Genomic DNA, 27,095 nt, shown 5'->3' with positions numbered 1-27,095 from the left:
GGTAATAAAACGTATTACATGGAGCACTGGGTGTGGTGCATAAACAATGAATCTTGGAAAAATGAAAAAATAAAATTAAAAACAACAACGAAAGTTTGCGCTGCGCTTGCTTTCACATCACATACCTCAATGCTCTGATAATTCTATGAGTTCTTTCTTATTACACTTGACAGGTGGCAAAACTGAGACTCAGAGAAGTACCTTGTTCAAACCCACATGCTCCTAGGAACAGAGTGTTTCTCCCAATACAACTTTACTCTGTCCCTTAGTGTAACTTGGCAGCATGACCTGGATGGATGGGATGTTAGACGGACCACCCAAGGAACATGGTGTAATTGAAGTTTGTTCAAAAAAGCATCCAGCTCTTTCTTCTGGAGTCCAGGTCTCCGTTTCATCCCCTTGGACTTCCCAGAGTTTTGTTTTTCTGGCCCCATAGAGCCGGGTCTACCCTGACAGCCTCTGTCACCTTCTGAGTTTCCTTCTCTGGCCTCATGGTCACAGTGCTCCACCCTCCCTCCCTCCCAACACCCAGGCGTTCTCTTCTCACAGCTAACTGTCCCAGCACACCTCTCCTGGACAGTGAGTGCTGGCATGGTAAGAAGATTCAATAACTTGGGACCCAGTCACCCTCATTTTTCTCCCTTCTGCCTCCTACACAGGCCTCAGCTCCAGAAATGAGACATCCCCAGAGAAAACGGGTTTTTATTGACTTCTGGCCCCAAGGGTGGTTCTCCTTTCCTCTGATAGGTTTGATCCCCTTGTTCTCTCTTCCTCCCTGTGCCAGAGGTGTCCCTCCTTGGAGAGGAAAGGCCCAGAGTTATGGCTCCCCCACACCACCCTGCCCAGCAGCAACTAGAAAGCCCACAACAATAGCCAAGTGAGACAGGAAAGTGAGCCAGTCATGTTGTGGAGCAAGTGTTAGAACGCAAGAGAGCAGCTGCTTTAGTCCCTGGCTCCCTACTACCATGGAACTTAACCCAGCTGATTTACTCCTCCCATAACGCTGGCCCTAGCAAGCTTTTGAAACTTGATGTCCCAAGTGAGACTCCAGGCATCAACTCATCCCTCACAGTCCACCTCTGCTATAGAACCCGGGCATTCTAGGTAACAACTTCCAATATGGATTGTTTCAAGATGAGGAGAGAAAAATCACTGCCTGCCTCCTGTATGCTGATGTGGCTTCTCTTTAGAGTCCTGAGACTTGGTAAATGAATTATCCATCAATCACAGAGGACATGAAGGCCACAAAAAGTCAGGAGGAGACAAGGGTCTCTGTCCCAGACACTACTTGCATATTCTCATTCTTTTTCTGGAAGGAAAGATAATAAACTTTTTGTCCAGTTCTGTGAAAGTCTGTACTGACCCTAGCCCCCAGTGACCACGACTGTGGCCCTCAGCTTCACCTTGCAGCGAATCCACCTTCTCCTCCCCCTCCGACCTTCAGCTGTAAGCAGGAACATGAATAGCAGCTTTGGTTTGATTTTCCCTTAGAATCCTGGAGGATATAGCTGTTTGATAAATGTTTTGTATCTAACTTGAAAATCTTAGTTTCTATATCATCCTTAATTCCTGATTAGAGCTAGGCTCCAACTCTAAGTAAAGCCAAGGGAAATGAAAATATCCCTTCCAGAAATGCTGCCTAAATATAAATCTTTGGTCAGCTCTCAGAATTCCTGAATAGAGACACATGTGGAGGGACCACAGAGATCCCAGGGTAGTGGGAATTATGGATGAAATTAGCCAGAAGAGAAGTAAAGTCTGGGCTCTCATGTTCCTAACCATTTCACCTGACTTCTCTCCTAGACTCCTCCAAAATTTCAAGTTTCTCTTCTTAATCATTAAAAGCAATGCCAAATAACTTATAAAGGCTCTTGATTTCCACTGTAGGAAGGAATGCCTGAAAAACAATCTGAGGGGTTTGAAGTGGCAGTGGGGTGGGAGGTCGTGGTACCAGGTGGAGGGTATTATAGAGGGCACGGATTGCATGGAGCACTGGGTGTGGTGAAAAAATAATGATACTGTTATGCTGAAAATAAATAAATTTAAAAAAATTCAAAAGCAAAAAAAAAAAAAAAGGGAATAGGCAGGCAGGGTAGGTGTGGAGTTGACAGAAACAGGCGTGGATTTATTTTTGTGTGTGGTATAAGGAAATGGTCCAGCTTCATTCTTCTGTATATGACTGTCCAATTTTCCCAGCATCATTTGTTGAAGAGACTCTTTTCCACTGGACATTCTTTCCTGCATTGTCCAAGATTAGTTGACCATAGAGTGAGGGTCCATTTCTGGTTTCTCTATTCTGTTCCATTTATCTATGTGTCTGTTTCTGGACCATTTCTTTACACCATATATAAAAATAGACTCAAAATGGATGAAAGTTTTAAATGTGAGATGGGGGGGTACCAGGGTGGCTCAGTGGGTTAAAGCCTCTGCCTTCGGCTTGGGTCATGATCCCAGGGTCCTGGGATCGAGCCCTGCATTGGGCTCTCTGTTCAATAGGAGCCTGCTTCCTCCTCTCTCTCTGCCTGCCTCTCTGCTTACTTGTGATCTCTGTCTGTCATATAAATAAATAAAATCTTTTAAAAAAAGTGTGAGATGGGAATCTATCAAAATCCTAGAGGAGAACACAGGCAGCAACCTCTGTGACCTCAGCCACAGCAACTACTTGCTATACATGTCTCCAAAGGCAAAGGAAACAAAAGCAAAAATGAACTATTGGGACTTCATCAACATAAACAGTTTTTGCACAGCAAAGGACACACAAAACCAAAAGACAACCAACAAAATGGGACAAGATATTTGCAAATTATGTATCAGATAAAGGGCTAGTATCTAAAATCTATAAAGCACTTCGCAAACTCAACACCCAAAGGACAAATAATCTAGTCAAGGAACGGGCAGAAGACATGAACAGACATTTCTCCAAAGAAGACATCCAGATGGCCAATAGATACATGAAAAAATGCTCAACATCCTTCAGCATCAAGGAAATACAAATCAAAACCACAATGAGATACCACCTCACACCAGACAGAATGGCTAAAATCAATAAGTCAGGAAATGACAGGTGTTGGCGAGCACACAAAGAAAGGGGAAACCTACTACACTGTTGGTGGGAATGCAAGCTGGTGCAACCACTCTGGAAAACAGTATGGAGGTTCCTCAAAAAGCTGAGAATAGAGTACCCTATCCCAGCAATTGCACTATTGGGTATTTACCCCAAAGATACAAATGTAGTGATCCGAAGGGTCACCTGACGCCCACTGTTTATAGCGGCAATGTCCACAATAGCCAAATTATGGAAAGAGCCCAGATGAATGGATACCCCAGAAGAATGGATAAAGATAGTTTATATATATATATACACACACACAATGGAATACTACTCAGCCATCAAAAAAATGAAATCTTGCCATTTGCAATGACATGGCTGGAACTAGAGTGTATTAAGCTGAGTGAAGTAACTCAATCAGAGAAAGTCAATCAATGAAATATGATCTCACTCATATGTGGAATTTAAGAAACAAAATAGAGGATCATAGTGGAAGAGAGGGAAAAATAAAACAAGATGGAGACTCTTAATCACAGGAAACAAACTGAGGGTTGCTGGAGGGGAGTGGTGGGAGATGGGATAACTGAGTGATGAACATTAAGGAAGGCACGTGATATAATGAGCACTGGGTATTATATAAAACTGATGAATCACTGGCTTCTACCTTGGAAAATAATAAACTAATAATATAGTATATGTTAATTAACTAAATTTAAACAAAAAAAAATAAAAATAAAGAAACAGGCCTGGTTTGAATGAACAAAAGGACTTTGGGTGGTGTTTTTTCTTTTTCCTTTGATATTTGTTTGTTGTGCCCTCCTTCTGATCCCGCCCAATGACTGTCTCTTGGAGACAGTTGTCTTGCACATTCTATTCTCTTCCTCCTCCCTCTCTGTGAACCCCTTCAGCTTGAACCATTATTACTGCAGATGACTTCCAGACTCATCTCTAGCCTGTCTTTGCTCTGAAATCCAGTCCTGTATTTCCAGGCTTATTTTTCCCATAACATCGTCACTTGGATATCACATCACAACACGCATGTATTTGTCCAGCAAACATTTTTGGAACATTTCCTCCATGTTAGATCTGAAGATAAATCAGTGAACAAAGCAGCAACACATCCTGCCTTTAAGGATCTCAGAGTCCACTGGGAAAGGCAGATGTCACACAAGGAATAACACATACAAAAGAGTTGGTAGTGTGCAAAAATGCTAGCAGGCACTGCCTCAACTTCCCACCATCAGACCTCTATAGTTTCCCTCATCTCCACCCATTCTCTCCCTCTCTGCTCCCCCTTTACCTTTACTCTTTCCCTCTAACCTGGGCTCTGGTTCCCATCCACACTTTCTGCCTTTCAGTAGGTTTCTCTCCCCAACCCACACACTGTCTACTTCTCCTTCTCCTTCCCATCAACATCCAAACAAGCTCTAGAAACAGTGTGCACAAGAATCACATGGAAGAGATTCTATTTTTCTATTTATCTGCTTATTAACAATTATTTATTTTTTATTGAGGTACAATTGATATACAACATTATATTAGTTTCAGGTGTAAAACAAAATGATTAGATATTTGTATGTATTGAGACCTGATCACCACAGTAAGTCTAGTTACATCCATGTATAATTACATGTATAATAATCATCAAGTATAATTACAATTTTTGCATGTATGTGGTGAGGACTTTTAAGACCTACACTATTTGCAACTTTGCAATATATGACACAGTATTATTAACTATGGTCACCATGCTGTACATTACATCCCCAGGATTATAACTGGAAGTTGTACCTTGTGATTCCTTTTACTCATTTTGCCCAACCCACCCCCTGCCTCTGGTAACCACCAATCTGTTCTCTGTATCCAAAGCTGTTTTGTTATGGCTTCTACATATAAGCGAGATCATAACAGTATTTGCCTTTCTCTGTTTGACTTACTGCACTTAACATAATGCCTTCAAGGTTCACATGTTGTCACAAATGGCAGGATAGCCTTTTTTATTATGGCTGAAAAATATTTCATTGTATACATATAAGATTATTTCTACAATGCAGATTTTGTCCCTTGTCCCTTGGGGTTCCTGTGTCAGTAAGTTTGGGGTAGAGGCTGGGATCTGGATTTTAACAAACTCCCAGTCATTTTAGCAAGATCCCAGGGGCCATTTGGAAAGCTCTGCTCTTCCAGCATCCATCTTAACAAGCCTGTATCTTTCCTAGCTTTGCCCTCTATTATTGCCAAGTTTTTTTGAAATAATTCCCTATAATTGCTATCTCCATTTTCTCATCTTCTACTCACTGAGTATATATTTCCTTTGCAGCATTTATCAGAGTAACTCATATAAATAGTTTTAAAATTCCAACAGTCCTACAGGCTCATGACAAAAAAATAAGCATCTCTGTTGCACCCCTCCTTTTCACATCTGATACTTGCTGTTCGGAGGCAACAACTCCCAACTTTTAGTTTTTTCTCCTGGTATTTCCACCTACAGAATTAAATATCACATTCATGTTACATTGCTATTCATAGATTCTTAACAAAAGACCTCAAATACATCTTTTATTGGGCTAAATAATATTGCAAGATTCAAAATAGCTTCTTGTCCCAATTTTGCCTCTGAAAAGATTTAATAATTTTTATGTATCCAATATCATGTAGAATGACTATCCTTTTCAAAACAAAGCAAATTTTTAAAATTCTGATCTTATCAGTTAACTTAACTTTAGCAGCAATTATTAAATAACATGAAAAATTCTCTAACAGCAAATTACACAAGCCTAAGAGAGAATAATTCACGCCTATAACACTAGTTTCTCAGAACATAATTTATCTAGCATTTGACTTGCAAATTTTAAAATTAACTGCATTAAGACATGATAGCACATTTGCTGTTAACTCCTGCTGTGTCTCCAGAAAGCGCTTATTGTAAGAAAAGAGGTTTCAAAGGTAACGGGTGCAGACTGGTGATTTGGGACATTGACAACTAAAAATCACAGTCTTTATTAGCATTGCCAGCCACAGCTGCAGTCAAGTATGGAATGTTCTTCAACATGCTCCAAGTCCATGAAATGGCATATCAGAATTTTTGCTTTTCTTTTTTGCAAAGTAGAATACTAGCAGAGTTTTCTGAATATGCCCCTTCCTCTTCATCCGCTCTATGGTGGGTCCACATCAGGCTTAGCCTGTGGTGTGGTCATTGATTTCCTCTTCCTCCTCCCTTTTTTTTTCCCTCAAAAATTTTATTGTGGTAAAATATGCAGAACATAAAATTTACCATTTTAACCATTTTTAAGTGTACAATTCAGTGGCATTAATTACATGTGCATCATTGCACAACCATTGCTAGTGCCTTCTACCTGATTCCCCGCCTGGAATCACCACACTAAGGCCCTGGTTTGCATCATTGCTGTCCAGGTACTTGAAACATAGGGGCAGACCGCTGAGGATACTGCTTGGTCTTGCTGGTCAAACCCTTCCAGAAGCTGCTTTAGGGCAGCACAGCTGTAACCTCCATGGGCCTCTGGTGTGCTAGACCTCTCCCTGAGGTAGCTTCCTGTAGCCATGTAGTCATTTCTGAATAGGTGAACTAAGACTTGAACAACTGTTTTCTTATAATGAGTTGAATAAATCTTAATGTACTTATAAATGCTTTTTCTTTCTGAATAGAGTCTTGCCTGATCAGTTCTTGTGCTGGTAGTCTAGAGGCTTTCCCTAAGGCATTCTCTAAGCATTCAACTGCCTCATTTTCAAGTGGTTCTCATTTTCAAACATGTTGGCTGTTAATAGAATTGTGCAGTCTTTTCCAGATCTACATTTTCCATGAGCTTTCCAGCTAGTTTCAGTGCCTGCTGTGTCCCAGTGCCTCCAACTGCTGTGTTGGGAGTGCTGTTCTCTTGAGTGGGGGGAGGGTAGAGGAGAAAATATTCAAGCAGACTCCTCACTGAACAAGGAGACCAACATAGGGCTTGCTTTCATGACCCATGAGATCATGGCTTCAGCTGAAGCCAAGAGTTGGACATTTAACCAACTGAGCAACCCAGGTGCCCCCATCAGTTGGTAGTTTCTGCATGTCCTTAAACATTATGCCCATTGCTCAGAAGCCTTGTTTTTCTATACTCAGAAGTGGCACTGTCATAATCTGGCTTCCATTAAAACAAACAAACAGGGGCACCTGGGTGGCTCAGTGGGTTAAAGCCTCTGTCTTCAGCTCAGGTTATAATCCCAGGGTCCTGGGATCGAGCCCTGCATCGGGCTCTCTGCTCAGCAGGCAGTCTGCTTCCCTTCCTCTCTCTCTACCTGCCCCTCTGCCTACTTGTGATCTCTGTCTGTCAAATAAATAAAATCTTTAAAAAAAAACAAACAGTTTTCAGGTGTGTCTATGATTTGATAAGATGTTCTTTTCTCTTTTGAGCCATGCTTCCACAGTCTGTCCTTCACATGAAGGGCAAGACAAAGGCCCTTTGGGCCCTGAAAGAGTGATTCATAGATTTTTGTTTGTTTGTTTCTGAGGTTATATTTACGTACTCATTGTCTTTCTTCCTTACTTGAATATAAGCTTCATACCTGTATTTTACCACTCTGTACCATATCTGGAATACCACATACCTTATAGAAGCTTCTTTTTTTAGAAAAAGATTTTATTTATTTATTTGACAGACAGAGATTACAAGTAGGCAGAGAGGCAGGCAGAGAGAGAGAGGAGAAAGCAGGCTCCCTGCTGAGTAGAGAGCCTGATTCGGGGCTCAATCCCAGGACCCTGGGATCATGACCTGAGCCAAAGGCAGAGGCTTTAACCCACTGAGCCACCCAGGCACCCCCTTATAGAAGCTTCTTAAAGAATGTTTTTGTAAGAACGAATGAGAAGTACAGAACACAGAAAATGCCTGTCAGAGAGAACTTAGATCAGTCTCCTAGATTCTTCTCTACTTCCATTCTCACTACTACTACTTGATCTAGCACTTTATACTAAAAACTAAATAAAGGAAAGAAAGACATCATCCCAAGGATCTTCCCCTACCATTTCCCTGTGTCTCTTTACTGAGAGAACTTTTACTAACTGCCTAACACATCAGTTCTGACCTTGATTGCTTAAAGAAAGCCTGCAACATGTGGCCTCATCCAAAATTCACAACCTGATCGCCTTCATTCCATGATAAAAACACATAGGCTCTCCTCAGGCAGGGACAGTATGCTGCAAGGCCCAAAAAGTGAAGGGGGGATTTGCACTTGAGTGTCTCTGCTCAAGTGCCCTTTTATTTTGGTGTGATCTCCTCCTTATTTCCATCTAGCTAAGGGAATGCTGCTGGGGAGATCTGTCCACATGAACTCTGTGTTTTCAGACAACAATATTTCTCTGTCATCTGAGCTCCAACAATCCTTAGTGTTAGAGAGGATATGCAGTTTCTATTTGTGTTGCTTCCTTAGCATGTGTTAAATAGAAAAATTCACCTAGGCAAATAGAGTGACAAAAAACCCCTACAAACCACCCCCAAAACTGAGGACCCTGATTAGTAAAATTCTTGAGGAAAGAAGAAAACACAGAAGTGATTGCCCAAATGATTCATTCATTCAACAGCACAGTTGAGTCAGCAGTCATACCCATGGCATCCACTATCGCCCTCGCCCCGCAAGGACGACAAGAACCCTGGTTCGGATGCATCTTCTCTCTCTTTATTTCCGCAAGTCTACACACTTATATATGCTTACATGACCAATCAGCGAGCAGGGTACAGGAGGGAGCGAATCAGGCTGTGCACCTAAACGAACAACTTAGCTAGCAACCAATGCTGTTTACTTCCTCTTTGGGCATTCCGCTTAGTCTCACAAGGCAATCCTAACCTGGCAACTAGCCAGGCGCCATCTTTTAATGGCGGAGGCCGCCCTGGCCAGGGGCCTGCCTCCGACAATCCACATAAAAAGGAAAAAAAAAGGAAGAGGAGAGAACTACCAGAGCTGCATCCTATAAGGCACATGCGTCCACATGAAGGGTTAACTACAGTCTGGGTACCATAGTTCTGCTGTCTCAACAGAAACAAGAATGACAGATATGTGCAAGGCTCCTAATAAAATATAAAAAGTGCACAAGTGGAGGTGCCTGGTTGGCTTACTCAGTACAGCAGTCAGTGAAGTGTGCAACTTTTAAAAAATATTTTATTTATTTATATGGGAGAGAGCACGAGCAGGGGGAGGGGCAGAAGGAGAGAAAGAAGCAGACTCCCTGCTGAATGAGGAGCCCATACAGGGTTCAATCTCAGGACCCTGGGATCATTACCTGAAGTCAGATGCTTAACCAACTAAGCCACCCAGGTGCCCCAAGTATGTGACTCTTGATCTCAGGGTTGTGAGTTCGAGCCCCACAATGGCATAGAGATTACTTAAAAAAAAAAAATCTTTAAAAGAAGTGCAAAAGAGAGTGTTATTCCTGGGTAAAAATTAATGTACTTTAGGGAGGACTATAGCTCCTGGGCCCACCACAGACTTTGAGCCCTCCATGTCCTTGCTCACAGCTTCTGGGAGCACTACTGAGCCACCACAGCCTCGGGGGCTACCACAGACTGTGTCTCCACAATGGACTCCTCCATAGGCCCGAGAGCAACTCAGACCATCTCGGTCTCTTTACAGCTTCTGAGACCACTACAATCATCACCACAGCCTCTGAGACCACCACACCCTCCACTGCAGCATCTGTACCTACCATGACCTCTAACACAGCCTCTTGTACCACTACAGTTTCTACTAAAGCCATTGTGACAATTGCTAAGTCTGTGCCCTCCTCAGTCACCCCCAATAACTGCCGAGACCACCCCAACACCTGTGTCCATCACAGCCTCTGAGAGCACCACTTCCTTCATGATGACATTTATACCCACCATAGTCTTCATTTTGACCTCTGAAATCAGAGGTCACAGGTCATAGATCCTAGGGTCACCATAGATTTCACTGCAGCTTCAAATACCACTGCAGAATCTGTGTCCACTGTCAAGCAGAGAGAGTCAATTTTCATATGGTTTCACTTATTTGTGGAGCATAGCAAATAACATGGAGGACATGGGGAGATGGAGAGGAGAAGGGAGTTGAGGGAAATTGGAAGGGGAGGTGAACCATGAGAGACCATGGACTCTGAAAAACAACCTGAGGGTTTTGAAGGGGTGCGGGGTGGGAGGTTGGGGGAACCAGGTGGTGGGTATTAGGGAGGGCACGTATTGCATGGAGCACTGGATGTGGTGCAAAAACAATGAATACTGTTATGCTGAAAAGAAATTTTAAAATATATTTATAACCAAAAAAAAGAATCTGTGTCCACTAAAGGCTCTGAGATTACCATGCCATCCACATTAATATCTGTGCCTACAGTGGCCTCCTTCTCTGCTTCTGAAATCTCCATAAGATTGGACACCACCATAGCTTCTACTACAGCCCCTGAGATCATCACACCTGCCACTACAATCTCTGTGTCAACCACTTTCTCCAACACTGTCTCTGAGACCCCAGTTTCTGAATCCACTGTGCTCTTCATCGTAGTCTCCGAGACCACCATTCCATATCTTCCATAATAATGCCTGGGTCCATGACCATCCCCCAAATAAGCTCTAAGATCACAAGAGCCTCTAATAATACCATCATGGCCTTGACCACCAATGCTGAGAACACTTTGCTTCTACTGAAGTTTCAGAGAGCACTCTGGCTGCTACCACAGCCTCAGAATTTCTGCTAAACCTCAGGTTTTCTACTAAAGCCTCTGTCACAGCTGTAGAGTCTGCGCCTTCCACAACTGCTGAAAGACCTGCTAAAGCCACCATAGCATCTGTGCCCACCACATTCTTCACCATAGCCTCTGAAGCCACCACAGCCTCTGAGACCACCAAAGATTCTAACTCCACCATGATCCCTCCCACCCTCTAATTCCACCAGATTCTCCACCACAGCATCTCCACCTATGACAGTCTCTACTACAGCCACTGAGTCCACTGTGGCCTTCAGCATGGTCTCTGAGACCACCACATCTTCCACAATAATATCTCTGCTCCTCACATCTCATCCTTGCTTCTATCACAGGCTCTAAGAACACAACAGCCTCTGAGACCACCATGGTCTCCACCATCACTGCTGAGATAACTGTTGTCTCCACTGGGGCTTTTGAGATCATTCTAGGTTCTTCCATAACATCTGTACCCACCATACTCATCACCGCAGCCACCCAGCACAGCTTCTGAGATAATGATATCCTCCATCACAAGGTCTATTTTAACCATAGCCTTCAGCATAGCCTCTGAAATAACTGTAAGTTCTTCAACCATCCTAGTCTCTGAAACAACTTCTGAGGCCCTCAGATCCAGCATCTGTGCCAATGATAGCCTCTATCTCAGACTTTGAGGCCTCTGGGGCCTCTACCAAGGTCTCTGAGACCACCATGGCCTCCACAATTACATGAGGACCCACCAAAGTCTCTAAGAAAACAATTTTTAGACTACCATGGCATCTACCACCACTGCTGAGACCACTAAGACCTCGACTGGTCTCTCTGACAGCACTGTAGCTTTGACCATAGTCTCTGAGGCAATGACAGAATCTACTAAAATCTTTGTGACACTTGGAGAATCTGTGACCACAATAATTCCAACTTCTGCAGAGACCCTGACTGTCTCAACCACATCTTCTAAGGGCACCATAGTTTCCTTTACAGCATCTGGACCCACCATATTTACTTCCACAGGTTCTAGGGACACCAAAGCTTCCACCTCACCTTCTGGACCCACCACAGCCTCAGAGGTCACCACATATTTCACTGTTGCCTCATCACCCACCTCTGGGGTCCCCACAGTCTCCACCAGGGTCTCTGGACCTTTTAATGTTTCTTCTGCCACCTTGGTGCCCATTAAGGCATTGACTTTTCTACTCAGTCCATCACCAACAGAGTTGTATCAGGTACTGACCGCCATGTCTTCTTTAAGCACACGTGTTCACCTCCAATGTTAACTGTCACCTTTCTGTTTGTTTCTGTCATTTCTACTCTAGATTCTAGTCAAGCCATCACTCTTGTTAGATATACTTCTGTTCTCTCTTACTGAATCCTATTTATTTTCTACTCTGGTCTCACTTTCTTTTATTCAGTGTCTGTCATTTGCAACCCAATCAGAAACACTTCTTTACAAGTATCCCCCTGCCACACATGGTTTAATTATATTCCATCACTTCCACCTAGAGGGAACAAACCTAAACTCTGTGACAAACACCCTAATTTGTCAGATTCTGTCATTTTTATTTCTGTGCCAAGCACAATCAACTCTGTTCCATCCACGACCTGTGACACTGCCATCCCATCTTTAATATATTGAGCCCTGGTCCAGGGACTGCAAGATATACTTCATGGGCCAAATCTGGCCTGTTATCTGTTTTCCCAAATGAGGTATTATTGGAACACAGCCACACGTACTCCTTTAGGTCTGTAGCTGCTTTCCAGCTAATTTGCATACTTGTGACAGAGATTTTGTGACCCAAATAGCTTAAAAATTTACCATCTGATGACCTTTACCAACCCTTGCTCCAAGTTTGCTTAAGACCAAACAATGATTTTTTCATCTCTGGCACTTGCTCTGAATAAAACTACCTCTGCACTTGCCATCAGCACTCATGTTGGATGTGACTCTACCCACTTTGTCCTGAGCCACCAGTGTGTTCCAGTGACTGACACAATTCTTGCATCAGTGTAACCACTGCAGTATGAGCACAACACTTGCTGCTGATGCCACCTGCTCTATGGTCCTCCTACCTTGTTCTGAGTCCAGCCTCTCCTTCCCTAGGGTCAGCCTCCTCCTTAAGGTTAGGTTCATCCACATATGCTCCAAACACACTCACCTCGCCTTTGTTGATCACGATGATTGTATTAGCTTATGTCACTTTTGCTCCCAGCCATGGCCACTGCCTCACCCCTGAGTAAATCTGATCCCATCATCCCTTCCTCTAGCAATGTCCTTGTGCCCATTGAGTACATCACAAACATATCAGACCCTATTTCTTTTATCCAGCACACTCTCTCTATTTGTGTGATCACTTTTAAAATTGAATAAATCTTCTCCTGCACCATCTCAGTCCCATTTCTTCAATCTTAGCCTGGACCATCACCAGCACCACCAATGGACACTTGTCTCTAGGACACTCATTTTTCCTCTAAGTCCCTCATGATTTCAGGTGAATCCCTTTCCACCATATCTCCTCCCACCACAACAGCTTTTCTCAAACCACCACCACCATTAGAATGTTAGATTAATCCCTCTGCTCTAAGTACACCTGCTCTTTTTCACATACTGTCACTACAAATGCTTCATATCATGTGATCTGTTTCCTAGGCACCAGAACCACTGGAACCAGACCAGCTACTCCCATCTCTGTCACCATGACATCAGCAATAGATTCCACACCTCCAGATAACAGGAATAGTGTCCTTAAGATGGCCACAAATACCTCTGTCCTGGACACATCCACTATTGGAGCACCATCTACCAGCTCTGTTCCAAATACCAGGAACACTGGGATGAGATCTACCCAGGAGCCAACCACCACTCCTGGAAGCAGTACCACCTCACATAAAATAGGCTCAGTTACCACAGACACGAACACAGTTAACATGAGCCTAATGTCAACATGCGGCTAAGCTGCAGCTCTGGGACATTGTCCTCATCTCTCTGTCTGCAGTTGTGGTGGGTATTGGTGTTAGTGGGACTGAGTTTTTGCCTGGTAAGTTACTTTGAGTAGAGATGGAAGAACTACTTAAATGATGGGTCATGAGTGGGAATAGAATAATGAGAATAGGACTGCGAGCATGTTCAGAACAAGAGAGCAGTGTGTGGAGAGTCACATACATCCTAGCCAAGTCAACAAAAGAGCATCAGGAGCATACTTTTAGGCTCACAAATCACTTTTATCAACTCATTGCAACAAGAGAGACTATACACTAGAAGGACTAAGGAGCTTTGTACCAAACTAAGGAAGAGTCATCATAGTGTTGGGGGAGTGTGGAATTGTCAGAAGGAGCAGAGTAAAAAGCTAAATGCAGAGGAGTGTTATTAAGCACGCAACAAAGCAGGATGAGTACAGGGGTCAACAGTAGCTCCAGAATGTGAAGTGGACTCAGTTTCCTTGGAGACAACAAAGTTATAATAGATGGGGAATGCTGTATAGTTGACCCTTGAACAACGTGGGGATTAGGGGCACTGACATCCCTCACAGTCAAAAATCTGTGTAATTTGTCTCCCCAAAAGCTTAAATACTAATAGCCTACTGTTGACTAGAAGCCTTACTAAAACATAAACAATTGATTAACACATATTTTATGTTATGTGTATTATACTGTATTTTTCCAATAAAGTAAGCTAGAGAAAAGAAAATGTTATTAAGAAAATTCTAGGGGCACCAGGGTGGCTCAGTTGGTCTGCCTTTGGCTCAGGTCATGATCCCTGGGTCCTGGGATTGCACCCTGCTTTCCCTTACCCCTTGCCCTGCTTGTACTCTGCCCCTCTTTTGCTCATGCTCTCTCTCAAATAAAATTTTTAAAAAATCTAAATTGGAAGGGGTGGTGAATCATGAGAGACTAGGGACTCTGAAAAACAACTGAGGGGTTTGAAGTGGTGGGGAGGTGGGAGGTTGGGGTAACAGGTGGTCGGTATTATAGAGGGCACAGATTGCATGGAGCACTGGGTGTGGTGAAAAAATAATGAATACTGTTTTTCTGAAAATAAATAAATTAATTTAATTAAAAATTTTAAAAAAAATCTTTTAAAAAAGAAAATTCTAAAAAAGAAAGAAAATTATAAGGAAGAGAAAATACATTTACAGTATTATACCACATTTATTGAAAATATTGTGTATAAGTGGACCGGCAGAGTTTGAACTCGTGTTGTTCAAGGGTCTATTGTACTCAGAAACTCTTATCTGCCCCTGGGTTGGAAACTTAAGTGGCTTCTCTGTGTTAAAGTAACTTAGATTCTCCAGACAAGAATAGGATATTTGCTTCTTAAGAATATAATTTCAAACAGGACTTGTGATAGTCTATGAATTTAGAGAACCACATTTTTCATTGACAAAATCACTGCATGAGCAAGTCACTGAAAGAGGGGGCTGTTATGAGGGTTTATAACTGTATATGTCTTTGGGGGAAATATTTCCTGGGAGCCTTGCAACTGGCTTTACCAATGTCATCCTACCCTGAGGAATGGCAGTGTAGACTGTTATTTTCTCAGTCTTGTTTTTACTTTCTTGCATAGCATGATGTAAAGACCATGAGAGAGAGAAAGACAGAAATCCTGACTATGGAGTTGACTGGTGAGAGGTACACAGCAGGCATTCTACAAGTGCCAGCTGGCAGCCTGATCTTCACTGATCAGTGATTTATATCCCTCCTCTCTTTCTCCCTTCTTCCCTTCCTTCCTTCCTTTTTAGAGGTAAAATTGACATATAATATGATAGTAATTTCAGGTATACAATGTAATGTTTCAGTATTCATATCCATTGGGAAATAATCACCACATTAAGTGTAGTTAATATCTGTCTAGGTTTGTAGCTTCAAATCATACAAACTAGATAGACAGGAAATCTCAGAGCCACTCATTGTTTTCCAGGCCTCCTGCATCTTTGGGAAGATTCTTCTTTCCTACTTCTTTGTCTCTTCCAAAAGCCATGTGACAAGAAGGAGAAAATTATTGGGATGTGCTACAACTTGAAATTATAAAATATACTGGCTACTATATACAGATGTTTTTATGTTTTTCTTTTTGTTTTTCCTTTGGCCTTTATAATTGAATGCTTACTATGTGTCAAATACTGTGCTAGTCCTTTTAAACACACCATCATTTTTTTCTCAAAACAATTCAGTGAGAACTTAAATTTCTGGCTCTGTGATGCTCTAGGTGCATGACTTAATATACCCTGAAAAACTTAAAACAGTTTACTAAAGTGTCTTTTTTGTTTGATTATATGTGAACTTTATTGATTAAATCAGCGTTAATAACTAGGACATCCATTGTCTCTAAAAGGAAACATCTGACTTAAAATACACAATGCTGTCAACTTCTAGGCAGTACTTGAATGGGAATGAATGACTATAGATGACTTTTAAAAATATCTCCTTAAATGAATCAATGAGTTGGTGGAAAAGTAAGGAATGCTAGAATTAAAGACTAAGTTCAGGAGCGCCTGGGTGGTTCAGTGGGTTAAAGCCTCTGCTTTCGGCTCAGGTCATGATCCCTGGGTCCTGGGATGGAGTCCCGCATCGGGCTCTCTGCTCAGCAGGGAGCCTGCTTCCCTTTCTCTCTCTCTGCCTACTTGTGATCTCTGTCTGTCAAATAAATAAATAAAATATTTGGAAAAAAAAAAAAAAGACTAGGTTCAGGTGGGAAACCAAGGAGGTAAAGGAGTACTAAAGTCAACATTTGCCAAACCCAGTGAACTTAATCTTCAAGTAGTATAGCCTCAGTCAGACCAGCATGGGTGGGGAGTCTCCCAGTAGACCCTTCCATAAATCTGAAACCTTCAGGGAGAGTGTAAGCTAAAAATAAACCCACTCTTCCTCTAAGGAAATGCAAGCAAATTATCTATCTCTAAACTTAGCAAAGAGGAAGGGAGGAGAGTGGGAAGTATCTCTTGGGAAATAACTTGTAACCACACAATACTTTACATGGTTTGCAGTTCCAAATCATGGGTTATTCAAAGACCTCAAAACCTATCATTTAATTTATGAGAATCCTCAAATGGTAATGCATCCATATGCTTGGCCAAAACATGCAAATTCTCTGTAGAAGATCACGCCCTCATCCAAGACTTCAAATTACTTCTATAGATAGCATTGCAAGAAAAATAAACTCAGCCTTAAACCTCTAGTAAAACCAACTCAGTCATAAAGCATCAGTGAAATCCAGCAAGAAACAAAACACAGAACAGCAGGATCAGATCCACAAAAATTGAATTATTAAATACAGAATATAAAGCAAGTAGATTTAAATGTGTTTCATAGTCTTCTGATTGTCCACTAATACCCTTTCTCGATCTTTAACAATCATATTCTCAAGTTTCAGTCAAGCACATGCCCACTCCGCTACTCACCATATTCTCCATTCTCTCAGCTTATTTTGGCTATATGACTATATTCTGGCTTATAGTGCATAAGTAAATAACAATAATCACTCATGAAATTAAAAGCCAAAACAGAACTTGACCATTCTCTCACACCATACACAAAGATAAACTCGAAATGGATGAAAGACCTCAACATGAGGCAAGAATCTATCAAAATCCTAGAGGAGAACATAGGCAGTAAGCTCTTCAACATCAGCCACAGCAACTTCTTTCAAGAAATGTCTCCAAAGACAAAGGAAACAAAAGTGGAAATGAAATTTTGAGACTTCATCAAGATAAAACTTCTGCACAGCAAAGGAAACAGTCAACAAAATAAAGAGGCAACCCACGGGATGGGAGAAGATATTTGCAAATGACACTACAGACAAAGGGCTGTTATCCAAGATCTATAAAGAACTCCTCAAACTCAACACACACAAAACAGATAATTATGTCAAAAAATGGGCAGAAGACATGAACAGACACTTCTCCAAAGAAGACATACAAATGGCTAACAGACACATGAAAAAATGTTCACTGTCACTAGCCATCAGGGAGATTCAGATCAAAACCACATTGAGAGGGTAACCTGGGTGGCTCAGTGGGTTAAGGCCTCTGCCTTCAGCTCAGGTCATGATTCCAGGGTCCTGGGATCAAGCCACGAATTCAGCTCTCTGCTCAGCAGGGAGCCTGCTTCTTCTTCTCCCTCTCTCTGCCTGCCTCTCTGCCTACTTGTGATCTCTGTCTGTCAAATAAATAAATAAAATCTTAAAAAAAAATACATTAATATACCACCTTACACCAGTTAGAATTGGCAAAATCAATGGAACAGGAAAGGGGAGAAAGGGGAGAAAGGGAGGACCCTCTTCCACTGTTGGTGGCAATGCAAGTTGGTGCACCCACTTTGGAAAACAGTGTGGAGATTCCTCAAAACATTAAAAATAGAGCTACCTTATGACCCTGCAGTTGCACTAGTCGGTATTTACTCCAAAGACACAGATGTAGTGAAAAGAAGGGCCATCTGTGCCCCAATGTTCATAGCAGCAATGGCCACAATCACCAAACTGTGGAAAGAGCCAATATGTCCTTCAGCGAACAAATAGATAAAGAAGATGTGGTCCGTATATACGATGGAATATTACTCTCCATTAGAAAGGATGAATTCCTAACTTTTGTATCAACATGGATGGGACTGGAGGAGATTATGCTGAGTGAAACAAGTCAAGCAGAGAAAGTTAATTATCATATGGTTTCACTTACTTGTGAAGCATAAGGAATAACATGGAGGACATTAAGAGAAGGAAAGTAAAAGTGAATTGGGGTAAATTGGAGGGGGAGATGAAAGATGAGAGGCTGTGAACTCTGAGAAACAAACTGAGGGTTATGGAGGGGAGGAGGGTGGTGGATGGGTGAGCATAGTGGTGGGTATTAAGGAGGGCATATATTGCATGGAGCACTGGGTGTAGTGGATAAACAATGGATCTTGGAACACTGAAAAAAATAAAATTAAATTAAGATTAAAAAAACCACCAAGACAGGGGTGCCTGGGTGGCTCAGTGGGTAAAAGCGTCTGCCTTCGGCTCAGGTCGTGATCCCAGGGTCCTTGGATTGAGCCCCGCGTCGGGCTCTCTGCTCGCCAGGGAGCCTGTTTCCTCCTCTCTCCCTCTCTCTCTCTCTCTCTCTGCCTGCCTCTCTGCCTACTTGTGATCTCTGTCTGTCAAATAAATAAATAAAATTTTTTAAAAAACCACCAAGACAGAATTAAAACACTTGATAAGATTAAGGTATGAGTTAAGAATTGGTAGTAATAACTAAAGTTCCAAGGTTCTTGTGTTGTTTTGAAGGACAGTAAAGATACTAATTACATACAGCCTCCGTTAAGTATGTGTTCAAAATAATTTTAAGATTATGTCTAGAAGGTAGAATCTGGACTTGAATCCAGGAACTCTGCCTCCAAATAATTCTAGAGAGGGGAAAAAAAAAAGATTTCTTAGAGTGCTTTTGGCCTCTTAGCCATAAAATGCGATTGCTAGGAGTCTAAAGCCTAACCAGTCATTGAATGATTTTTCATAATTCTGCCTCAGAACTGCTTCAGCCTCACAGCCATTAGGCAGATCTGCATCAGCCTTTTCCAACACACTCTGTCCCCTCCCGACTCTCAGACTCACTCAAAATTCCTTCATGTCTCCAGCCACCTCCTGTTTCTTTCAAACAGGTCTTACATGTCAGGAATACTCAATCACCCACAAATAAACTGAGACGTTGCTTCTTCCTCAAAGCTTCTTGTTAACAGTTATGAAGACATCTGCCTTTGGTCACACAGACTGTGCACTGAAATTTCCATCTATCAACTCCTTGGCCCTGGATACAAGATGCCTTCCCCATGAACTCCCAAAACCCTCTCCTCATTTGGGTCTCTTCAGTCATACTTGTTTAGTTGACTATGTATCCTTTGTTATTACATCTGTGTCCAGACCAGCATGACGTTTCTAGAGGACTTGGACTATATATCCTCCTCCCCAACAGACTTGAAGTCCCCTAATGTGTTATCTATGGTATACTCTACTGAGAGATGCTTCATTAGGCTGATGAGAAGGAACACCTGAAGGATTCCATGGCAGAAGAGATCCCTCATATTTCTCTGAAAACAACAAGAGGGAAATTCCTATGGTGGAGGATCAGAATGGGACCCTATACCACCACTTCACCTGCTATAAGCCTGACAGATGGCTTGTTCTATACATTCAACATCCCCCATGCTCTCAGCCATCATGCCCCAGAGAACCCAAAGATGTCTTCATCAACTGCTGGATCTCTCTTTCCATGTTTATTCAATGTGCATTGTTGAGTGCCTACTACATACCCAGCAATGTTCCATCTGTCTTCTGCCTGTAACCCAGAAGCCCAGACCTTTAATTACTGTTCTCTTTTGATTCTCATATTTCCATTTGCTTCAGAGATGTGGGGTACCACCCACTTAGCTCATTTCATTAGGGCTTTTTCCTTACCAAAACAGCCACACAGAACTTCTTGACCAGGAAACAACGTCTTGCAGTAGAACAGGTTTCTGGCCCCATCCCTGCATTAGAGGGTGGGTCCCTTCCACTCTGGCAAATTTGATCTCCTCATGCCATTTTATTTCCTGCTCTGACCCAGCCAGTCCTGTGCCCTGACTAGTGTGATCATGTCATTCTCCTTTCTCACCTTCCTCTTGACCCCTAGTCTATTCCTTCTCAAATTCAGTATTATTTTTTAACTGCTCACAGTTGGCAGAAGAACAAATAAACTTCTGAACTCCTCCCCAACACATATGAAGCTATAAAGGTCCCTGCAGCTCTTCCATAATAAAGAAAAAGGCAAGAACATTGCATGGAGGAAGCTTAAGTCGGCATCTAGTCTTCTACCCAAGCTCAAAGTTCTTCCCCCAAACAAGCACCTAGTAGACCCAAGCTCCTGGAAGCTCCAGTCTTTATCTCTTCACCTTGAACTCTCCTTTTTCAAGAATTCTATTCTTTGCCTTCTAGATGGCCACAGCTTGGATTCAGGCACTTTACTTTCCAACAACTAAGAAGATCAAGATGCAGAAAGGAAACAGTCTCCTTAAGTATTGGTTACTACTGCATCTCCTACTTTTAGAAACCGGTAAGTGATTTCCTTTGAAAGTGGGTGATCTCAGAAGCTTCAGGGTGCTTTGGGTGATGCTGGCCACTGTCAGGACTATCTCTGATTCTCTTCTATAGAGTGGGGAATCATCATTTTACCCCAATCACTTTAGTCTAGTTAGGTATCACCCAGGAGGCAGTCAGAGCACAGTGGTTAAAACTGTAGACTCTGGTCTCAGACTGCCTGTGTATGGGTCATGGCTCCACTGTTACCTGTGTACTTCAGATGACTTGTTTAATTTCTCTGTGCCTTGGTTTCTGCATTTAAAAAATTATAATAACCTGTGTGGTTGGCTGGGGGTTTAACTACTAAGAACGGAAAGAGTTGACTGTGGTGTCATTCTTACTCTTGGTCATCTCAGTTTCTTCAGTTTTATTCAAGATTCTGATCTTAACCCCAATTTGTACCACACTGCTGAAAAGGGGGGGGGGCTTCCCAAAATAGAGCTAAAACTCTAACCCTATGTTGTTCAATTAAGCCCAAATTAAAAATACATATGTGTGGAATGAAGTGATAGACACCCATATTCCAGTTAGTGGTAAAATGACCCACAAATTAATTTTGATTAAGTTGAGTATCTTTGTCCTTCAGTATTGTGAGGGGCAAAAAATAGACAAAACATTAATTCTGTCCAAGTCTCCAAGAAGGTTGAGAGATTCCCTACACCTTATAGCCATTTGTCCTGGGAGATCTTGTGCTTTTAAGCTATATATGACTTGTGCTTCTTTGGCCTCTGCTGTAGAGATCAGTAGACCCTGGAAACTGAATGCATATAGACTCACCCAGTCCCTTGTTGAAAGGCCACATATCAAACTCTGATTAATTTAATCTAGAATAGTTTGCCTAGGAATCTTTTTTATTAATAAGCTACTCAGACAATTCTGAAATAGATGTTTTCTGAATAAAACTGAAAAATATTTTTTCAGAAGGGAGCAATACTACTTTAAGAATGAATTAATCAATATATACTAGTTTCACAAGGCTTCTACAATTCCTTTATAATACTTCTTATCTGTATTGAATCTTATATAGTAGAATATAGAATAAGCTTACTACCAGTGGAACTAGGTTATATCATCCTGGTGTTGGGGCTGGGTGGAGAGGGCAATTTAGCATGGTAGCTGAAAGGGCAGATCCAGTACCCTAAGTATAAACTCCTGCTCAACTACTTACTATCTGCATAAATATGGACAAATGTTAACATTTCTAAGCCTCAATTTCTTCATCTTAGCTGTTGATAATAGTAGTATCTAGTTCATAGTGCTATGGTGAGCATCCAATAGAATTGTCCATGTAATGAATTTAAACAAGCATTGAACCAGAAAGTATTTACGCTCAGTATATGTTTGTCATCATTTAGGATTATCAACAGGTGAAACAACCACATCAGGTGAGAATAAACACAGCACAATCTCTGGAGGGATGAGCACACTTGTCAATACTGGATTTAGCACAACCTCTGGTGGAACAAGTATAGTCTCCAACACTGGATCTAGTGTGACCTCTAGTGGAACCAGCACAGCCTCCAGCACTGAATCCAGTGTGACCTCCAGTGGGGCCAGCACAACCTCCAGTACTGAATCTAGCACAGCCTCCGGAGGGACCAGCACAGCCTCCAGCACTGAATCCAGTGTGACCTCCAGTGGGGCCAGCACAACCTCCAGTACTGAATCTAGCACAGCCTCCGGAGGGACCAGCACAGCCTCCAGCACTGAATCCAGTGTGACCTCCAGTGGGTCCAGCACAACCTCCAGTACTGAATCTAGCACAGCCTCCGGAGGGACCAGCACAGCCTCCAGCACTGAATCCAGTGTGACCTCCAGTGGGTCCAGCACAACCTCCAGTACTGAATCTAGCACAGCCTCCGGAGGGACCAGCACAGCCTCCAGCACTGAATCCAGTGTGACCTCCAGTGGGTCCAGCACAACCTCCAGTACTGAATCTAGCACAGCGTCCGGAGGGACCAGCACAGCCTCCAGCACTGAATCCAGTGTGACCTCCAGTGGGTCCAGCACAACCCCCAGTACTGAATCTAGCACAGCGTCTGGAGGGACCAGCACAGCCTCCAGCACTGAATCCAGTGTGACCTCCAGTGGGTCCAGCACAACCTCCAGTATTGAATCTAGCACAGCCTCCGGAGGGACCAGCACAGCCTCCAGCACTGAATCCAGTGTGACCTCCAGTGGGTCCAGCACAACCTCCAGTACTGAATCTAGCACAGCCTCCGGAGGGACCAGCACAGCCTCCAGCACTGAATCCAGTGTGACCTCCAGTGGGTCCAGCACAACCTCCAGTACTGAATCTAGCACAGCCTCCGGAGGGACCAGCACAGCCTCCAGCACTGAATCCAGTGTGACCTCCAGTGGGTCCAGCACATCCTCCAGTACTGAATCTACCACAGCCTCCGGAGGGACCAGCACAGCCTCCAGCACTGAATCCAGTGTGACCTCCAGTGGGACCAGCACAGCCTCCAGCACTGAATCCAGTGTGACCTCCAGTGGGTCCAGCACAACCTCCAGTACTGAATCTAGCACAGCCTCTGGAGGGACCAGCACAGCCTCCAGCACTGAATCCAGTGTGACCTCCAGTGGGGCCAGCACAACCCCCAGTACTGAATCTAGCACAGCCTCCGGAGGGACCAGCACAGCCTCCAGCACTGAATCCAGTGTGACCTCCAGTGGGTCCAGCACAACCTCCAGTATTGAATCTAGCACAGCCTCCGGAGTGACCAGCACAGCCTCCAGCACTGAATCCAGTGTGACCTCCAGTGGGGCCAGCACAACCTCCAGTACTGAATCTAGCACAGCCTCCGGAGGGACCAGCACAGCCTCCAGCACTGAATCCAGTGTGACCTCCAGTGGGTCCAGCACATCCTCCAGTATTGAATCTAGCACAGCCTCCGGAGGGACCAGCACAGCCTCCAGCACTGAATCCAGTGTGACCTCCAGTGGGTCCAGCAAAGTCTCTAGTACTGGATCCAACACAAACCCCAGTGGGACCAGCACAGTCTCCAACCCTGGATCTAGTGTGACTTCCAGTGGGACCAGCATAGCTGCCAACACTGCATCCAGTGCAACCACAGGAGGCTTTAGCACACATTCTCCAACTGGAACACATACAACTTCCCATAGGGTTGGCACGAGTGCTACTACTCCAGTGAATGAAATGATACCCAGTGGGTCCCTGAAACCATGGGAAATCTTCCTCATTACTCTGGTCTCAGTTGTAGTGACTGTGGGATTCTTTGCTGGGCTCTTCTTCTGTGTGGTGAGTGCCTGCCTACTATGTAGGAGAGTGTCTTGGGAAGGAGTAGCAGGAACATGAGGAAATGGGGTATGAATAGTAGTGCCACCAAGTTGGGGGGAAAGAAAGACTAGGAGTATGTTACAAAAGAGAAGTAGCAAGTTAGAACTGGAAGAGCCAATCAATGTGCTGAGCAAACTATTGACTTGAGGAAAAGAGTCAAAAGAAGGAATAAAGTGTAGAGGAAGAAGTACTAGGTGAAGGAAGTGATACAAAGGGAAAGAAGATTCCAGAACAAGTCCATGTTAAGGCTTGGGAGAAGAGGATATGATTCTGAAATGATTTGCCCTTCTTTTTCTAGAGAAACTCCCTGTCCCTGAGAAACGTCTTTGACACAGCTGTCTACCACCCCCATGGCCCCAACCTTGGCATGGGCCCTGGAGGGAATCATGGAGTCCACCACAGGCCTAGCTGGAGCCCTAACTGGTTCTGGAGGAGACCAGTATCTTCAGTAGCCATGGAGATGAGAAGGGGATACAATGGGCCCTGAATGGCCCCTGAATCCAGAGTGCCACCTTTTTCAAGGAGGAAGCCAACCAGGGAGACCAGGGATCTGAGTGTCCTTTTATTTGTCCTCAGGAGTCCCCTCCCAGTTTTGTCTGGGTCTCTGACAGCCCTGGGGAAGACATTCCCTGTCTCTTGCTTTTACTAAACTGTGGAAAGCGGACATTCTATTGGTCAATTATCTAAGAAATAAACACATCCAAAATTCATGATGGAATCTTGTATGCACATGAGTGAATGTCTACAGTGCTGAGTTGAATTTCCCTGTTCTATGAGAGAACCTCCATGCCAGAACCCCTTGGCATTCAAAATATCCATAGTAAAATCCAGAGATTTCATTCCTGCCCTCCCCCATTTCTCTAATCCTTCTTGTCCCAACAGAAACACTGTGTTTCTGAGACTCACCAGACTGATAAGGGAATTGAACTGGGAGAAATGAGAAGGGAGGGCAGGTGTGAGGATTCTACAGGCTCACTGCTTAGGCATGTGGTACACAGAGATTATGTCATGGTACATAGAGAAAGCAGAGCAGGATGAAGTGGAGTTGCAGGATGAAGTTGCAATTACATGTGCTGTGGGACAAGGCACATTCATTCAAAATCATCGTTTCTTGGGCATTTACCTTTGCTCTAGACCTGGTCTACTTGTCAGAATAGAGGTGCAATCTGACACTTTTCTCTCTCACCGTGTTCCTTTCAGAAACAGAGAGTGTTTCCTTTTACCAAGAGAAAGACTTTTCAGCTTTAACCTTCCTGGCCAAGGTCTAATCTTTCAAGAGGTTCAGAGCAGAGACACCTGTGGTAAAGCCTGTGATTCTCATGAGTCCCCTCCCAGAAGAGCTGAACATATCACTTTCATGGGTACAAGGGTGAAGTCCACCTACAGGTCTTGAAGGATAGAGAGGAGCTACTTTGGAAAGTTGAGTTGCCCCAAATCCACAAGGCAGTGACAGAAATCCCACTGGGGACAGAACCCTCAGACAGGATTAGTAGTTTATTAGAGGATTCACCCCAACTTGTAGCAGTGGAACCTGCTCTGCCTTCCAATACTTACTTGGTTTTTCTAATGTGAGCAAGTCAGTGGATGATCAATGAGGTCATGCTAAGCTCTATTCAGGACCATATCATCACCATTTCACTTAAAGGGATTAAAAGGAGATGCTGAGTTGAGCAGCCTGAAAAGATGTCTTCCACTGGTGTAAACAGTGAAAAGCATACTGTGAAAGTCAGGTAAGGGAATTCATTTAGATAATTAAAAATTGTAAACATTAATTTTCAAGTTTAAAATTGTAATAGATAAATGGAAAGAGGTTGGCCATTGTTATGAATAAAATTAGTAACCTGGGGAAAAATTAGTATACTGGAAGAGTAAGTGGGAATAATAACTTAATTATACAAAACAATACAGAGATGAAAATCATCCATAAAATAGAAGACACTTGGAGAATAAATTCAGGAAGACTAACATGCAAGTAATAAGGTTCAAGACAGAAAAAACAAAGAGATTCATTAGAAGAAATAAAAGAAAAATAGAGAAGGTTTAAATCTGCATAGTGAAAGGGTTTGGCAACTACAGCTCTGTAAATATAATAAAAATCATTGACATCTATTTTTTAAAGACTTTATTTATTTATGAAAGACCACAGAGCAAGAGAGAGTGTGGGTTGGGGGAGTGGCAGGGCAAGAGGGAGAATCAGACACCTGCTGAGCAGGGAGTCCTATGGAGCTCCACTATAGGACACTGGGATCATGACCTGAGCTGAAGGTAGATGCTTAACTGACTGAGCCAGCCAGGTGTCCCCCCCTCACTGGCATCTACTTTAAACAAGTGAACCCTATCTTATGTATATTCTATTTCAATAAAGTTATTAAAATATTATTACCAGGCATATTATTTAAGTAAATTGATTTCCAAAGATAAACAACAAATGACTCAAAGCAATGGGCACTTCAACACAGAGGAAGATGGAAAGACAAAAAAGCACAGTAAACAAATTTAGCTTGTGATTAATTCACATGGTTAGGCTGTGAGTACCTTGCTACTCCCAGCATCTAGAGTGTGTGTGTGTGTAGTTTGGAAACATCATTACTTAACTTTCATCATGGAATGCACTTACATGGACCACACATATTTTAACTTGACAAAGTCACAGCTCACCAAGAATGTTTGATCCAAACAGAGCCTAAGAAGTGGACAGAATTAGTGCTGTCCCTTTCAGATCTCATGCTTTTGCACTATTGGACTAACACAATGAACTTTGAATGGAATCATTTTTGGATCTTCATCCTGTGCCTAAAACTGATTCATCTGAAAAGACCTCTTTGGTCAGAGCATCAGGCTAGTTAGACTTTTCTAACTCCCATTTTACTGCCACTCACCCTTTTCATTCTAGCCCCCATATTATTATGGGGTGCAGTTCTCTGGGTCTCAGTTTGCTCATCTGTAAAAATGAGGATGATAGAATATCCACTTC

General features: G+C 42.9%; 1 protein-coding gene and 1 pseudogene across 1 annotated transcript in view; one reads left to right on the top strand and one right to left on the bottom strand.

The window, feature by feature from the left end:
• MUC21 (mucin 21, cell surface associated) overlaps positions 1-24,881 on the top strand; it is a 39,142-nt gene extending 14,261 nt beyond the window's left edge. Inside the window, exons 3-6 of the mRNA XM_032338070.1 lie at positions 20,677-20,794; positions 22,176-23,693; positions 23,868-24,082; positions 24,420-24,881. Coding sequence (XP_032193961.1) covers positions 20,677-20,794; positions 22,176-23,693; positions 23,868-24,082; positions 24,420-24,608 — 2,040 coding nt within the window. The 3' untranslated portion in view covers positions 24,609-24,881. The remainder of the gene's footprint in view (positions 1-20,676; positions 20,795-22,175; positions 23,694-23,867; positions 24,083-24,419) is intronic.
• Positions 6,389-11,922, bottom strand: LOC116589420 (annotated as a pseudogene).
• Positions 24,882-27,095: the final 2,214 nt, after the last annotated feature.

This window comes from Mustela erminea, chromosome 4, assembly GCF_009829155.1.
Source record: "Mustela erminea isolate mMusErm1 chromosome 4, mMusErm1.Pri, whole genome shotgun sequence".
In the NCBI taxonomy this organism is placed as follows: Eukaryota; Metazoa; Chordata; class Mammalia; order Carnivora; family Mustelidae; genus Mustela; species Mustela erminea.
Note: the sequence above shows the minus strand (reverse complement) of the source record. Positions and strands in the feature narration are given on the sequence as shown.